Below are 17,197 nucleotides of genomic sequence, written 5' to 3'. Positions count from 1 at the left end.
TCACTGTGACAGAGGTAGGCTTATAATGAAGCTTTAGAATGAAGAGTTCTTCTGTGCCAATTTTTTTCAGGTATTGAGACCACTTTTCCACTCAGTTTGTCGTTACGGAATAAAAGCTTGTTTTCCTAGAATATTGTGCATATTTTAAAGGAGGGAAAATAGCTGCAAAGGCAGTAACTAAATTACCATTAAGAACTCTACTGTATCGGAGTGCCATATGCCGTGGGTAGAATATTCAGACTCTGTGGTATCAGGATGCTACAAGGAAGTTCAGTAATATGATGCCATGTTATCCTTTTCCTTCTCAAAGCTTTAGCTGTACATTCAGTCTCCTATATGCTAGGGGATCCATTCATCTCACTCTCCTAGGAAAGAAAGCTTCAGGAAGTCTGGCTGGAAAGGCAGCGTGTAAGTAGTCCAGGCTCTTTAGGCTACATAATTAATCTGAATAGCTTAATAATTTGGGTTATTCCAAGCACTGTGGCAACAAGTTCTTGCTTTTTAAACAGTTGTTTCCAGGCTTAGTAGCTGAAGCAATCTGAGGCAACCCAAGGTAGTGTCACTGAAGTTTGAGGGGACTCAACTGTTGCCAGTTTTCAGTGAAATGGGGATTAGCATTTCAGTAAGATTTCCATCTTGTAGCTCATGTTGGTTCTATCGCATGGATCTGTTGAATTATTTGGGTTTCAGGTTTCAAAGTATTTGTAAATTGCTGTAACATACAGCATGACATTCTGCCAGTCTGGACGCTCAGTTCGCACCATTTCATTGATGTCCTGTCACAGAAAACAGATTGGTCAGAATCAGGAATGATAACCTTGTGAGTAATATGGTAGTGTTTTTACAAATTCCTAGGAATGGTAAATCTGTAAAGTTTCCACAGTTTAAAGTATTGATGAAGACAGCTCTGTTTTCTTCCATACATCTTTGTATTACTTACAAAATGTAAACAGCTATGAATAGCATATCTGTAGATAGTTATTTTGTTGACTTAAGATTGAAATGTGTAACGCTGTACATACTTGAGTTGTCCCCCACTTAGTACAATTAGTATAGCAGTCAAGACTTCAGTGTTCACATACCCCTACACCAGCCTTGCAAGTCAATGCAATCTACCTAGGAACTGTGAGTCACAGACTCAAGGCCCAGATACTAATTGAAGCTAGAGTTCAAAATTCATATCAGGGTAAGAGTCAAGCATCAATAAATAACTGAATCTCATTTTACAGTAGACTACTGAACTTTAGATTACTTTATATGTATTTCTGAGTAAAGAGGCAAGAAAGAGGGAAGTTTAGTTTACTACCAATTTGGGTATATCCAAGAGACAAGGCAATCAGTGTCTAACTGATAGGCCAGTTCACATGTATTTCACAGTAACAGTATACGAGATTGTCAGGTAAGCAGGGTAAACAAAGCCTGATCTACCCTTTTCAGCACATGTACAAAGGAAAACAGAACGATGTAGTTTCTATTAATTTTTGTTTACTGTAAAGGTCTATCAGAATTCTAAGTTCCAGGAACCCCCAGAACTCAAAAGAGACAAAGTAATTTTTTTTTAGTTCTCCTCAGGAAAGTAGCTGAACACTTTCTTATTCAGGGAACAAATAACTTCCCCTTACATTACCACTACTGTTTACATACACTAGTTTTCACAACCTTCTTCACCCTCCACCCATGCAATATGGACAAAAAGTCCGCAAACATACACATCATACACCCTGCGTATGTAGGTATGTAAACAGACACTAAATCCTTAAGATGGATACAATTTGCACTTAGAAGATTTAATTCTTTTTAGAGTATTTGTAATTAAGTCATTACAAAAAGAAAGGACAGACAGCAACCATTTAGACTAAAGCTGACTTATGTAAGAATTAGTGCAGTTATATTCCACAATCTAGTTCTTACATCAGCACTTGGTAAGAAATGTCCACGTTTCAAATCACTGACAAAGTCTAAGTATTAAAGCCCAACAGCTGCACTGCTATTGTCAGCAAATACAATGCTGGGGGGGGTAAAGGCTCTGATAAGGATCAGGGAAAGTGTTATTTTTAAAAATGTCTGACTTTGTTGTATTATTAGTTGCTAACTCTGGCAGCTCTGTTAGAATTTACATTACAAAAGTATCACTTAAGTATCATTTCGGATACTGGCAATTTTAGCTGAATTTTTGTGATTATTCACAAGGGCTTGGGATACTCCCAATTCCATACCTTCAGAAATCTTCCTTTTCTAGTAAATACTATAATACTGAAAACTAATTATTTTAAGCTAAAATTTGTATAAGAAAGCTTATGATAAACAATAATTGAAAAACCTTTCAATTATTTACAATGATTACAAATTAAAAGTCTAAACTTAACAGTTAAAATCTTGACTCTCCTATTACACTGAGCAAAATAACAAATTACATAGCTTGATTTGCACCTCCAGAATTAAAAAAAAACCCAAATAATTTGAAAGTAGGTCAGAGACAGGAGAGAATTAATGGATTCTTGAAGATTGTATCACATAACTATTTCTCAAATTATTCTCAAACAAATCCATTGCCTTTATTATTATTTCTTATGATATTGAGAGATGACTTTTGGTGAATCTTCCTTTTATAGCTTAAGAGTTTATCTGCTACAGGCTATCACACTGTTGCCTTCGCTGCAGCTGCTGGAGTACAGGTCAGTATCTCAGTCACTATTTAATGCAAAAAAACAATTAAGCTTGTTACAAAACAATTAAGTTGTTGATGACAGTTGGTTTATTAAACAAAGCCACTGAGGTAGGGAGTATCTTTTTATGTTTTTCAGTCAAGTATGATACAGGGGCAGTAACCTCTAGCTGAGCTCTGCTGCTGCTATTTTTAAGTACAAAGCATCAAAATCTTTCAAAAGTACAAAAGAGAACAATTTGATTTTTATAAATGGGACATAATTCATTCAGTATGCATTTAAAACTTACCAGAGTAGATTTGATGCCAACACTTTCAGCTGCCTGAAAAGCCAAAGTGAAATTTCTTCTCTGCATGAGATATAAAAAACATGTTAGAATCCAAGGAAATACTCCTTCAAACATAATAAAGTGGTATTAAGAATGTTCATAGTAATGCTGCTACTTTTGCTTCAAATGGAGTCTATAATTTGACCATAGCAATTTAAGGTGCCATAGGAATGAACATGTCCCAGTATCATCCAAAAATTTATGGAAAAATTTTATTAATTCCTCATTCAGAAGATAATGCTGAAAAATCATTGTCAGTGAAGAATGACTGAGTTATAAAATGCTAAAGCATAAATCATTTATTCTTTAAAAAGCATAAATAAAAAAATCTCTTCATGTGTGAATGAAATATTCTTGTATCTTTTTAGGAATTATGATTAATAATACATCTCCAGATAACACACCAGTAGGTATTAACTATAGCACACTAAAATACATACAGACTACTCTGCAGTCTTAACATCTTCTAGTTTACCGTTACTGGAAACATATCACTTAAAAAGTATCACAGTCTCTTATCAGTATAAGAAAATAAGATGAAACAACATCCTTGTGATATTGAAAGAGATGAACAAAACATGTCAAGACGCAAAGTTGATGGATTTAAAATCTTTAAGCTTAAACACTCCTTGCTTCCAAAACTCAAACTGAAAACACTTCCCAACTGTTTGTGTTGAATGAAATGCCTCAAGACTTAAATTTATGACCTTCTGTTACTTTTCTTATCTGTTCCAAAGTCCCGTTTAACCCAATGATCTCATAATATTAAAAGGTTATAATAAGAATAGCAGCAAGGTAGTCTGAAGTGTTTCAATTATGATTCCTAGTAATATTGTTTTTTTTAGAACTCAAATTTGTTCATTCTTCTTTATTAACCAATATTTACATAGTCGCTCAGTCCCAGGAATGGGATTTTTAATGTCGTACCTTGTCCTGACTGTTCAGTTCTTGATAGGGAATATGGGCTGGGAGGTAAGTATGGAGGACTGCACAGAAAGCCAGGCCATCATTCCAGCTACTGCTGAAGTTTGTTATGTCGATATTCTTGAAGGAAAAAGATAATTAAAAAAAAAATTAAAATCATAATGTGACAAGTATTAGTTCTACCAATCCACCAATACTTGTGGGGTTTTTGGTGGGGTTTTTTAATACCTTTGGAGAAATCAGCAGAGAAAGCAAACAGCCTAATACTAAAGTTCTGTGGTAAGAATCCAAAATCCACTACTATAGAGAACAACAAAAATATTTAGTGATAAGAACGTCAGTTATCTTGTCTATTAATTCAAGGTAATATTAAGCACCCCACCCCCCCACAAAAGTGCAAAATGTGTGTGTTAAAATGTGTAAAATGTTGTGCTACAGAAGGTAAGAGTATAGATTTGGTACAACTGTACACACCAAAATAGAAAAGCAAACAAGTTAGAGATGTATGCCTAAAATCCTTGAAACAGGCCATGGGGTAGTATCTCTGTTAATGTAAGATTTTACTGTTCTGCTTCTACTGCATTAACATCCAGACAAAATTTCTAACTGATGAGGACAAGCATTTTATGTTCTAAACAAACCATTTTTATACAGAATTTTATGTGAACAAGATCACAAACAAAAATTAAGTTTCAGCTGGAAATAAAGATGTTCCAACAGATTTAACAGTAACAGTGGCAGTGAATCATCTTTGGGATTGGAACTGAAATATGCAGTCTTGCACTCTTGATCTTCGAGTTCCAGTAAGAAACTCAGTGGCACTGGTAAATGCATCTCCTGAGACTGTATGTATTATTGTAAAAAGAGCCTGGTTCAAAAGAGTTATGAACAAGATGCCTCAGTGACCTTTTGAATTACTGTATACTTGGCTGTTGGCAGTCAAACAATGGTAAATAGGCTAAGTGGATAGCAGTCAGTTTAAACTTCAATTAAGAAACAACCAGTAACGACAACTCACAGTTTATATTTTAGACCTTTATGGAGAAACATAAATATGCTTTAATATCTAACTCACTTAATTGGGCTTAAGCAGAAGCTAACTAGTTCCCCTACTTAGTTTTTAGAATTTGAATGCAGCAGGAACTATAACCTCCAGTCACAGAATTGCAGAAACACAATCACACAATTCAACCTTTCACCTGACAGCCATTTTATAGTCATCATCTGTCTTTGACAAGACAGTAAAACTTGTCATTCCTAATGCAGAACAATCCACCTGGAATCAGTGTTACTATGCCACACAGGCTGGGAATGAAGGCAGTTGTATTTCTTGTCAAACCAATTATTTGGATTACAAATGAAAAACAACTGCAACCCACTCCAACAGAGGAAAAAAACAAAACTAAAGGCAATTTCTAGAAGAATGTGAGGGAAATCTCCATTTCCTGCTCAGCTTTAGCACTTTTTTATACAAAGTCCACCAAATGCAGGTTCAGACTCTGGTGACGTAAGTGTACGTGCTTGGGCTCACAATGCCCAAGGCAGTGGTCTGAGCCTGTCCTGCTGCCTGCTTGCAAACGGAAATGTCATTGTTGGAGACCCCCAGTCTGTGGGAACATGTTCTTCACACAGCTTCCTCAAGCCACAGGGATGGGAAAATCTAAAAGAAAAAAGGAAAAAAAAAAAAAAAAAAAAAGAAGCTCTCCCTCCTTTCTCCTCAAGAGAGACAGGAAATTGGATTTAAATTAATGCTTGGTTAAAACTTTTTCAACGTTACTTAAATTAGGCAAACAAATGCAACACACAGTACAAGGCTTTCTGTATCAGAAACAGTGTGGCCAGCAGGACCAGGGAAGTGATTGTCCCTCTGTACTTGGCACTGGTGTTGGCCACACCTCGAATACTGTGTTCAGTTTTGGACCCCTCACCACAAGAAAGACATTGAGGTGCTGGAGCATGTCCAGAGAAGGGCAACGAAGCTGGTGAAGGGTCTGGAGCACAGGCCTTATGAGGAGCGGCTGAGGGAACTGGGGTTGTTTAGTCTGGAGGAGGCTGAGGGGAGACCTTATCGCTCTCTACAACTACCTGAAAGGAGGTTGTAGTGAGGTGGGTGTTGGTCTCTTCTCCCACATAGTTAGCGATAGGACGAGAGGAAACAGGCTCAAGCTGCGCCAGGCGAGGTTTAGATTGGATATTAGGAAAAGTTTCTTCATGGAAGGTGTTGTCAAGCATTGGAACAGGTTGCCCAGGGAAGTGGTCAAGTCCCTGTCCCTGGAGGTATTTGCAAGATGTATAGATGTAGTGCTTAGGATATGGTTTAGCAGTGGACTCAGCAGTGCTAGGTTAATGGTTGGACTTGATGATCTTAAATGTCTTTTCCAACCTAAATGATTCTATGATTCTATGAAAAAAAAGGGAAAAATGATCAGATTGTTAAAGCCAATAAATTCCTACTTGTGTCTGTTTACAATGGCACTTTTTGAAAAGTTCTTTCCCCCTACCCTGTAACCAGTAATGCCTCAGATCACTATCAATAAGATGGACAAAGGTAGGTAGAGGGGCTTTTTCTTGTCACAGTCATCTGTGGCAAGCTAGTTATAAAAAAAAAAAAATCAAATATGAATGACCATGTTTCCTTTGCTACACAATCTATTGAGGGAGAAAATCTTGGTCCTCATTTTCACCCCTTGGTTGAAATATTCTCCCTCCTTCCCCAGGATGGTCAAGTGACATGAGAAGGGGAGGAGAAAATATACATTGGCATTGTCACAGTTAAGTTAAAACACAGATCTGCTCAGGCATACATGCACGCATTGAGCCAAACTATTAAGAAAAAAAATGATACTAGTTAAAGCTACTGAAGAGCATTAGCAAATTTTTAAGTCTCAGGACTACAAGGACAGATATGACATTCCTTATTAAAAGTAAGGAGGAATGCTGAAGCATTGCTGAATCTGATTAACAGTTTCTAACACATGCATTTCTGATCTAGTGACTTAATGCTGGATATAGTTTCAACAAGTGGAATTGGTATTATTGCAGAATATACTGTTTACCATAGACCAACAGTCCATTAAAGTCAGTCACCAGTCACTGTACAAATAAAATGAAGCTTGATAGTACCTTGCCTAACAGAGCTTACAATATCTTTTTTCTCTTCCAGGTTGCTCCATACATTTCAGAGGAAACACAGCAATATTTATTTGAAAATTTAAGAGTTTGGGCCTGAACACCAGCATCACTGAAGCACAGATGAGATCTCAGTACTGAAAGAGGGATGGAAGGGTACACAGCCTTCAAAGTGAGAACAATAGCTTATACTTGAAGTGAGAGAGCACAGAGAAAGGAGAAGCAAACAATGCAATACTGTTAAAGCAATGAGCTGGAATAGTGATCTTTGCAACAGTCAGGATGGGCATCAACAGGCAAGAATGCATTCATCAAAATTAGAAAATAGGATGCTGCAGTGACGTGTATCAGATCATCAGAACCTACACCTGAGGTTTGATCCTGTGGATGAAGAAGGAAGACTTGTGCTCAGAATATATGAAGAAAGAAATTGCAAGGTATCAAAACAGTCTGGATGAGCTAGAAAATAGACCTATAGAACAAGTGGGGCTGAAGACAGAACTCTTCACATGATTTGAAAACCAGGAGGAATGCTCACCTCCAAAATCTAGAGACATTTTTCATAGGTTTATAAGTATATTCCCTCACCCCAACATGTCAGCAAGAAAAACAGGATAAAGTTGAAAATGGTAAATGAAACTAAAACAAGAGAAAGTCATCTTCCCTTAAACATTATAGTTGTATAAACTAAAAGTTTCACTTTAAATATTAGTAGCAGCCATAGAATGTTGAATTTTGAATATAAACGTTGGAAAAAAAGGGCCGGTTAAAAGAGTTCACCTACAAGTTTGGTTGGTTCTCAAAAATAACTTGGAATACCTTATTTTTCTACATCTTCCTGTAGGGTTCAGCTTTTATTATTAAGACAACAAGCACAAAACAAACCCATCATCCAAGAATCTTTATGTATCCAGAGAAGCTGAATTAAATACAACGGAAGGAAACAATTAAAAGGGACTGGTTTCTGTTTCAAATTGCTCTGAGCATTATGAATTATTATTACCTCTCAGACTAAAAAAGTGTAATATTGGTCAGACACTAAAAAAACCAAATCTAGAAACTGGACAGATTGTAATTTAAACTGAAAATTTAATTTTTTATGTAGGGTTTTGAGCACATAACTGGCACATTTAAATACAGCACAATTTTATTTCCCAAATGCTTTTAACTACTTGCGGTTTTTTGAAAAAGCTTGGTCAGTATAATGAAATTAATCTTGCATTAAGCTCTTATTTCTCAAAGAATTGACGGTAAACAGAACATCAGCCTAAAATCTCTGACATAATTTCTTCTTGGTTACTGCTTTTATTAAGTAATTGGCTCTATTAAGAGAATTCTGCTGCAATCTAATCCAGAATTTTTCTTCAAGCCATTTCAAACCACAAAGTATGAAAGAAATTGAAGGACATACTTTCAGATAAATTGTCAAATGAGGAATAAGCCTTTCTAGAGATAGGTGACCTAGAATGAGATTTATCAGTCCTTGTCTATTAATGTTTAATACTCAGGATGGGAGTGAAGTCACCTCTGGTATTTGGGAGAGATTTTTTTTAAAAAAGGCAATTCTAACAAAAGGAGTTGAGCAACAGGCTGTTGTCATAAAAAGATCTGTGGAAGACACTTTCCAGCCAGGAAGAAAAAACAGAGTTAAAAATTAAAACTTTTCTAGAGTCAGAGCATAAGAATTTAACATTTTACATAATCAAACATACCAAATTCTATAGTCCATTCTACAGCCATGACAAAGAGGGGAAAAAAGATGGTAGGGGAACACCCTGGTGGATCCACAGCTAAAAAACATTTCAAGCTCCTATTAAACTGCAAAGTGCACAGTAGGAGCAGTCACCACAAAATGAGTATTCCCTTGTGCTCACATAGAACAGAGTAAGAAAATTCTTCCTGAAACAAGGTTGAAATGTAATAGGAACAAAAAAATCCATCAGCTTAGGCTGAAATACAATAGTGGTTAAACAGTAAATGAACTGGATTTGAATATGAATCAGAAGCACATACTTGCAGTAAAGAAGGCAAACTGTATCTTGAGCTGCATCACTAAAAGTACAGCCAGCAGATTGAGGGATGGGATTCTTAAACTCTTCTGGGCCCTTGTCAGTCTACACTCAGAATACTGTATAGAGCTTTGGTCCCCCCAGTTCAAAATAGTAATTGAAGAATACAAAAGGGTCCAGCAGAGAGTTACCAAGATGATTAGATGGTTGGAGAACTTGACAAGTGAAGAAAGGTTGAAGGACTCCAGTTTATTCAGCCTAAAGAAGATTCAGGAGAGATGTAATCAGTCTTCCAATGCCAAAAAGGCAGTTATAGAGAAGATGGAGGTAGTCTCTTCACAAGGACAGATAGTGACAGGACAAGACACAACAGGCACAAATTCTTTCCAGGGAAATTCTGTCTGGATATAACAAAAAAAGTCTGCACCATGAAACAATTAAGCATTGGAATAGCTTACCCAGAGAAGTGGAGGAACCTCCCTCACTAGAAACATTCTAGACTGCTTAACAGGGCTCTGCATAACGTCAATCTACGGTCTCTCCCAACCTGCGACTCTTCTAGAATTCACAATTTTTTAAGTCTTTTTAACCAGTGTAGTGTTAATTTTGAATCTGTCTCCTATTGCTTTTTGCAATGATCCTAAGTTAACTGAAAGTCTTCCATAATGAGTGAAAATACCTTTTTTTTTTAAAAAAGCAAGAAACAGATATTGACTATAACCCAGTGATTCAACTTTCTTTCCCCCACCCCTGAAAACTCCACAGCTAAAAAAACCCGCAAACACCAAAAAACCCCAACTATAGAAACCACGGTTTCTAACTTATAGTTACAAACTAAGAACAAAGTTATTTTAACTGTCTCTTCAGCAGACATATCCACAGCTGTCTTCAATCTCCCTGAACTATGTGTATTACAATTTAAGCAGAGGAACATACTACATAGCAGCTATTTCTCCATCCCTTGCTCTGCACAAGGAGGAGAGGTTCCCACATCCTAACTCAGTCTGGCTCACAAATGAGTTAGGACATGGAGAAAATAAAAACATGTGTCTGTGTCTCTGTTGTATTAGTTAATGAAATAAGTGGGCTGAGAAAGCAAAAGCATTAATATGATTCAGTACTATAATACATTAAACCATTAAAACAAGATTTGAGGTTTAAGCGTACAGACCTTGGCAGGCTTCTTCCCATGGCAGAGAATTACTATTAAAAAGCTTTTAAAGGCCTTTAAAGACACATACACACACAAAAGGAAAGAGTATCCATTATAAAAAATTAGAAAGATAAACTACAAAATAACAGCTATCCACGCTCCACTGAATCAGGATTCACTGATTCTCAAATCATGGATTAAAGCTGAGGCTATCAGTACTTCTGGCAGTAGGTTAAGAACATAAAAGTATTTCTGGAATAGACTTAACAGCAGTCCCAACTACTGCCTCTTCAATCCCAGCTTCTGAAAAGGCAGTAAATGGCAAATATAAACCATCAGATCGCTTAAATATTGACTGTTAATGCTTCTTTCCATACAAAAGACATGTTATTTTTCAGTTTTGGCACAAAAAAGAACCATAAAAGGAGCAGTCATTCTCAAAAGAAAACACAGCCCCAAACCACCCAATAATAGCTTCAGATACTAACATTTGAAGCACTTACAGAGATAGACAGCTTCATAATTTATTCTAAATGTTGCTGTAATTAAGTCTAACAAGTTGGCATTTCTCTTGTATCAGAATCCAATCCAAACAGAAAAAGGAAGCATGTCCTTCCTTAACTCAACAATTTTTGGCTAAAGCATCACAGCTTAAACCAAGGAGAGAAGTGTTTTGGCAGCCTGACTACTTTGATGAATCAACCAGACAGCACCAGGGAAAGCATGCATACCCCAGAATCATCATTATGTACTACAAGCCTACATTAAGGAGGTCTTCCAGTGTATCTGTAATTAGGAAGCATAGAAAGGTTAAAGAAAGGTTAAAAAAAATTCAGTCTATTCTCGCTGCTATCTTGTGACATTGCTTTTTTGGTGTCAGACTTCTGGAAGTGAATTATGTCTCAGAATGCTGACAAAAAAATGGAAAATAAATTGAAATATTGCTGTAGATAAGAATGGGTAAGGATGTGTGTATCCTGTTTATTGGTTCCCTTCTTAACATGAAACATGCATGCTCACATCCTCATTAGTTGTGGACTCAAAATGAAAGTAGCTGTGTTCCAGCTAGGGTAAATGCTCCATAACAGCTGGACAGGATTACTTCATGCTTTGAAGATATCTGGAATTTATGACAGTTTTATGACACTGCACATATTTTAGAGGAGCCAGGAGGATTCTCTTCTCTCTGGAAAATGCAGCACTTGGCACTGTACTCTGAATCAGTACATCAGATCCTGAGTAAGCTAACACATGATCAAATTTCAAGTATTTTGTGCCTGTTCATCTGAAAAATAAAGGCGATTCATTCCTCTTTTATCTAAATGCTTAAACCACCCCCCCCACCACCACCCCCGTCTTAAGAGAGCAACTCTCCTCTTCCACAGCTTACGGATCTGTTCAGCCCTGAATATAATTAAACCAAGTAACTTAGTGAGTGCAATACTGTCTAGACTGAACAGGCTCTAGATGAAAGTTATACAGAAACCTGCCTGCTGTTAGTTCTGCAATGACCTTCTGCAGAGTGCCATTCTCCAAACCTAAGCTTCAAGGAGAAATCCTGCTTGTAAACAACATTCAGACAGCATGTATATTAAAACCAACAATATAGTAAGAGAAAAAGCCATACAGTTTTTTACATCAGTAAGAATTTCTCTTATTTTCATTGGCTATTTTAACCTTATTTTTTTTATTGAGGCACTCTTTAAAAAATACCAGATCTGGAACACAGTTAAGTATTGTTTCACCACTACCTTTCAAGAAATCTACTCATTTATTCCCTTCCAAATTTGCTTGAATAAATCAAGAAAACTGTACAATTTATCATAGTTTTTTAACAGGGTTAGGCATTAGCTGGTTTATCATAATGCATTCACAAGAGAAAATCTTAAGATTCCTTTAAAAATTCTGCTATGTGGAACTATGTATTTGTCAGAGGTGGAAAGCACAGTTTGGCATAGATATCTGTGAGTGTTTGTGAAGGGCTTTAACTAAAATCCTTCCACTCTAATGGACTGAAATTAGAGTTTCACCACACGATCATCTTTGAATTATTTAGCACTCACAAAATTTCAAGTTTCTAAAACAGAGATACTTAAGACTTTTAATCAAAAGCTTGAAAGTAATTTCCTAGTGGGAATAGGAGAGCAGAAGTTATTCTTCTTCCATTTTATTTCAGCAGAGAAAAAAATACTAGTTGTATGAAGAAATTAAGTAGTACTGTATTCTCCACAACTGTCATGTGAATAAAGGAAACCTTCTCCCTGTGAAACAGTACAGACCTTGGTGTGTTTTGTTTTTTTTTTTCTTCTTTAGTATTTTCAAAACATGGACTAAAAAAGCAGCTCAAGAACTACAGCTGGCCTCCAAAGAGAGTAACATTCAATCCTATGCTGCTGCTGCTCATTAATAAGGGTAAGCCAACTATATCATACTCTGGTTTTAACATTTTTAAGCCACTGTCAGCTCACCTATAACTCTGTACACTTTAAGCAAAATTTTTGAAATTAAGATCTGTATCTGGCTATTTGTGTGATTACTATTTATTATTCCATGTACAAACCAGAAATTCAACTATTCTCCAATATCCAGTGCAAAATATAATCCCAGAAATGAAAGGTAAAGCAATGCCAGGAGCAAACATAGCTCTGTTAGAAGTGGGGCTTTAACAAAACGTGCATGGTTCCATCTTCTCTATGAAACACCAATAGTTGAAATAATTTTCTATAAGTATTTTAAGTATAATTTTCTATAAGTATTTATGCATAAAAAACTAGAGCTGTAAGACATCACCTCCAGGTGAGAGGGAGAAAACAGGACCAAAAAAGTGATTGTTGTTGGCAACTGATGAAGAAGTAAACACATCTTCCCATGTTGGCAAAGACATACTTGAAAAACACTGGCTTACTGAGTTAGATTTGCATTAGAAACAAACTGATATAATATGAATAGGACAAAATTAACAAAAGAATGATTCTGAAACAAAAGCCTGTCTATGACTCTTATTATTTTCCTTGTTTCCAAATCATGGTTAAAATCTTCCATGTCATTTTAGAACTTCTTACAGACTCAATTTGCAAGCATTTTTCCTCTAACCTCTTATATTTGTAACTAAATAAATAATAGCTAACATCGATTTAAATTGGTAACAGGGTACAAATTGGTGACTAGATAGAAAGTGGACCTACTGCTATTCCTACAGAGGAGAAAGCTGGGAAATTTAGGACTCCTCCGTTCTGTGTGGCTCACGCAGCAGGTCAGAGACAGAAGACGGCTGGTCAGTCAGCGTGCAGGTAGCTCTAAAAAGCATGTGCTGGGTCTTGCCCAGATGCTAAGCCAAACAAAAGCAAACAGTGGTATAGAAGAAAAGTAGAAGTTATGATGATGGGAAATGCTGGGGATAAAAGGGAATTGTGGCAGTGTATAAGACACTAGGAGGAGCTGGAGGTAAGAAAAGGCACCCTGTCAATATTGGGGAGACAGGGAAGAAGGAAGAGAGCTAGAGTACCTTAAGCAGGACTGAATTAAGAAGAGAGATGTTAATTATTCTGATGTTTGTTTACTGCTTGTCAGTTTTGAATCCACATAGTTTTAAACTTAAATTAAAACTAAGCAAATCGTCCATTTAAAAAAAAAAATCCTTATCTGGCATTGATAATGTTGTTGAAATGCTAGAAAGCTGGACAAGCACTATTCACAATGAATACAATACTAGATATGTTTAAAACATTAGAACACCACTAACATGGTGTTCAACCAGAACTGACTTTCAGGGGATGCTGAAAATAATCAAATGCTGTACAACAAGGATATTAAAAATGAGTGTGCGTAAAGCAGAAGTTAGTTTTTGGAGAAGAATGTCTTAATATAACCTCCTGATATTATCCTACTCTTTCAAAAGAAGGCATGCATTGGTTCTATGGATGCTATGTGCTATGGTTTCTCAGTAGCAACACAAGCAGAGAACCGTATTACAGTTGTTGAAGCAAGTAGAGTAAGTCTCAAAACCTATTCTTCTAGTCGTGTTCATAAAACTGAAGTAATTATAAGGAGCAATCTACATAAGCAAAAGCATGCTCTTGCATGTACACACAACTATAGAATGAAAAGTTTGGAATACTTTCTATTACTTTTCCTAACCAGATAAGGAAGCTGTCAAATTCATCTTTCATTTCAAGACAATATGCAAAAATATATTTCCAGTCAGTTTTAGAGGATTTATAAAGAAATAGAACATCCTGCCTTTTTTAAAATGTGGGGAAGGAGAAAGGCTCTTTCCACAAAGAAGCTTATCCTCAGAAATAGCACAGTTTAGTACTAGACGTGCCACAGGAAGAGGGGGGAGGGCTTATATCACAAGCCTGTCCATTGTACTGAAAGATGACTTTTCCTATGGATGGGCGATCATCCTGTTATGCGGCTCTCAACTTCCTCCTGCATTGTGAGTCAAGTCAGGGAAAGAGTAAAGTTTTAAACTGAGGATTGTGTTGGGAACTCCAAACACTTTCAATACAAGTTAACCAAACAAATACATCATGGTCAGACTATTAACATCCTGGTTTAGTTTGCTGAAGCCACTATTCTTCTGAAAAAATAATGTAATCAGAGAACTCTGGATAGTTATCTTGTTAGTTCTTTTAGCTTCTGATAACATTTGGACTAACTGGAAAAAAAAAAAAAGTCTGGAACCACAGTAGAAAGCCAAGTTCAAAATGCAAGACAATGCGACCTTCACAAAACAAAGTATGCCTAAATAGAGGCTAAATGGGAGCACATTGAAAGATCAAAAAAAACCCCTACACTAATTACCTATCCAAAAAATATCTCTAAAATCCGAGAGATGGTTCTCTACCTGCATCTTAATTTAAACCTTAAGTTGCTGAAGTTTCAGTTACAGTTTCAAAAGTGCAATCTGTAAAAGCCTGTTTTAAAGTGCTTCAACAGGAGGTCAGCTGCCTCCTTAAGAAAAAAAAAGCTATTATCAACATGGAGCAAAGCAACTAAAGAGCTATTAATGTTAGTTAGGTTAGGACTCGTAGCATGTGTTCCAAGAAGAGAGTACAGTACATACCAGTGCCATTGCAATCTATGCAGTCAACTGTGGAGCAGCCTGGTTTATGCCATTGGCAGATTCTAATGTGTTGCAGCTAGAAGTATGCTGCGTTAAACAGCTCTACAGTTACCTGATATCCTTCTGTTTTTTTCTGGCACCACTTTAGCAAGGCATTTCTCTTGGATCCTCCATATTCTCTTGCTAGGGCAGACAAGGGATCTTTCCTCTCTTCCCTAGGAACAAGGCAGAAGTGCAACTTAGAGCTCGCAATGTATCTTTTGCAACAGAAATACGTATTGTAAAAGCTTAAAAAAAAGGACAAATTACTGTCACAGTGAAAGTAGTAGGGCACAGCACTACTGACTGAAAAACAAAACACACAGAAGTACCTGCAGAGTTTTAAGAGTTATTTTGGAGTAATTCTTTCGTTAGCAAATCATCCTTCATTTTCCTTTAATTAAGCTTTTTTCCCTAGGTCTTTCAACCTCAATGATATTTTTTTCTAAGAGTTCAGAAAATCAAACTCACAACAAGGTAAGTTTCAGCTCGAACCATTAAGCTAACTCAAGTGACTTTATTTTGTATTTAGAAAGAGAATAAACTGATGCTATCTCTTTTGCATCTCATGGCTGATTACAAATGTCACCTTGAAACAACACGTTTGCATATCAGTAGCATGCCATTATTAACAGAACATGTGCCTGAGATCTGGAGTTCTTAAAAAAGAGGGGCGGAGATCTAACTAGGTTGATCTGCCATTTGATATACTGGCACAATAATGATTAATTTTTTTTGAAATAAGAATGTTCAATTACCAATAAAAGCTATCAATTAATTTCACTTCCAGTCTGTCACGCTATCTTAAGTCATTTTTTTCTCTAAGGAAATATTGGGGAAGAAAAGAACGATCATAGCCAGGATGGCCAGTTTTTCACATGAGTCTTACATTACAGACATCTCTTTATGACGCTTCAGAAATGAGTGCTTAGATTAAAAAAATACAGGCATTAATACTTTTGTACTGGCCTAGTTACACGATTCAGTATTTCTATAGATGCTCCAGTGAACAGTCTCTGACAAAAAAACTAGGTATTACACCATTATGGAGCTTAGTTACTGGACATGAAGTGTGCCAGCAATTGTTCATATTTTTAGTAATTTCCATTTGGAAAACTAAAATAAGATAGCTATCAGTGAATCCATACTGCAAAGATTTCCTCATCTGCCATTTTTTAAAGACTTCTATGCAGATATAAGCAAGATTCTCACAATATCCACAAAGATGATACCCTAAGTTAACTCCTTTTGGATATTTCCAAAAAGACATACAGATTGTATACATTCACTCTCACATGTTTAACCTTTCATTCTTTACAACCCATTTGGTGACTCAAAAGAGGGGTGAAGGCTGGAGATACATAGTATTTTCAGTGGATTCTCTGCTGCAGATTTACAGGTAGCAACTCTCCAGCTCCTGCTAGAGGAAAAGGAAGCATCCAGGGAACGTGGATTTCTTCATGCATGTGTGCTACCATTGGAACACCAGAGACTGTTCCACATATCAGCATCTGTCACTCAATGCATAAAAGAAGAGAACATGTGCCAACATACAATGAAATGTTCTAAGGCACTAATCTTGTATATGTATTGCAATTTGCTTCAGTCTTCACTGAAACACATTTGGCAAGATCTCAAAGTTGCTTAGAAAGAGATATCAGTGGTGGCATTTGAAACATCCATGAAAATATATGCACAGCAGAACAATAAACAGGAAACGGTAAGTGCCTTTCAGCATGAAAGAGCAGTATGAGCCCTCAAACCTAACTGCTAATCTCAGAGAGATTTAACACAACAAGGAAGTTGCTAATTGTGTTATTTTAAATATGAAATAAATTATCTGAATAGGTTACTGTATCTAAACTTCAGAGGTACCACGCA

General features: G+C 36.4%; 1 protein-coding gene across 3 annotated transcripts in view; it reads right to left on the bottom strand.

The window, feature by feature from the left end:
* Positions 1–271: 271 nt before the first annotated feature.
* The window catches only part of SPECC1L (sperm antigen with calponin homology and coiled-coil domains 1 like), a 50,343-nt gene continuing 33,417 nt past the window's right edge, over positions 272–17,197 (bottom strand). For 2 of the 3 annotated variants that reach the window (XM_009493040.2, XM_075718196.1), the window contains 4 exons: positions 15,390–15,492; positions 3,922–4,038; positions 2,956–3,015; positions 272–776 (listed from right to left, as the gene is read on the bottom strand). In XM_009493040.2, coding sequence (XP_009491315.2) covers positions 687–776; positions 2,956–3,015; positions 3,922–4,038; positions 15,390–15,492 — 370 coding nt within the window. In that variant the 3' untranslated portion in view covers positions 272–686. The remainder of the gene's footprint in view (positions 777–2,955; positions 3,016–3,921; positions 4,039–15,389; positions 15,493–17,197) is intronic. The other variant, XM_075718197.1, reaches the window with a different exon arrangement.

The sequence above is a fragment of the Pelecanus crispus genome, chromosome 11 (assembly GCF_030463565.1).
Source record: "Pelecanus crispus isolate bPelCri1 chromosome 11, bPelCri1.pri, whole genome shotgun sequence".
Lineage (NCBI taxonomy): Eukaryota > Metazoa > Chordata > Aves > Pelecaniformes > Pelecanidae > Pelecanus > Pelecanus crispus.
Note: the sequence above shows the minus strand (reverse complement) of the source record. Positions and strands in the feature narration are given on the sequence as shown.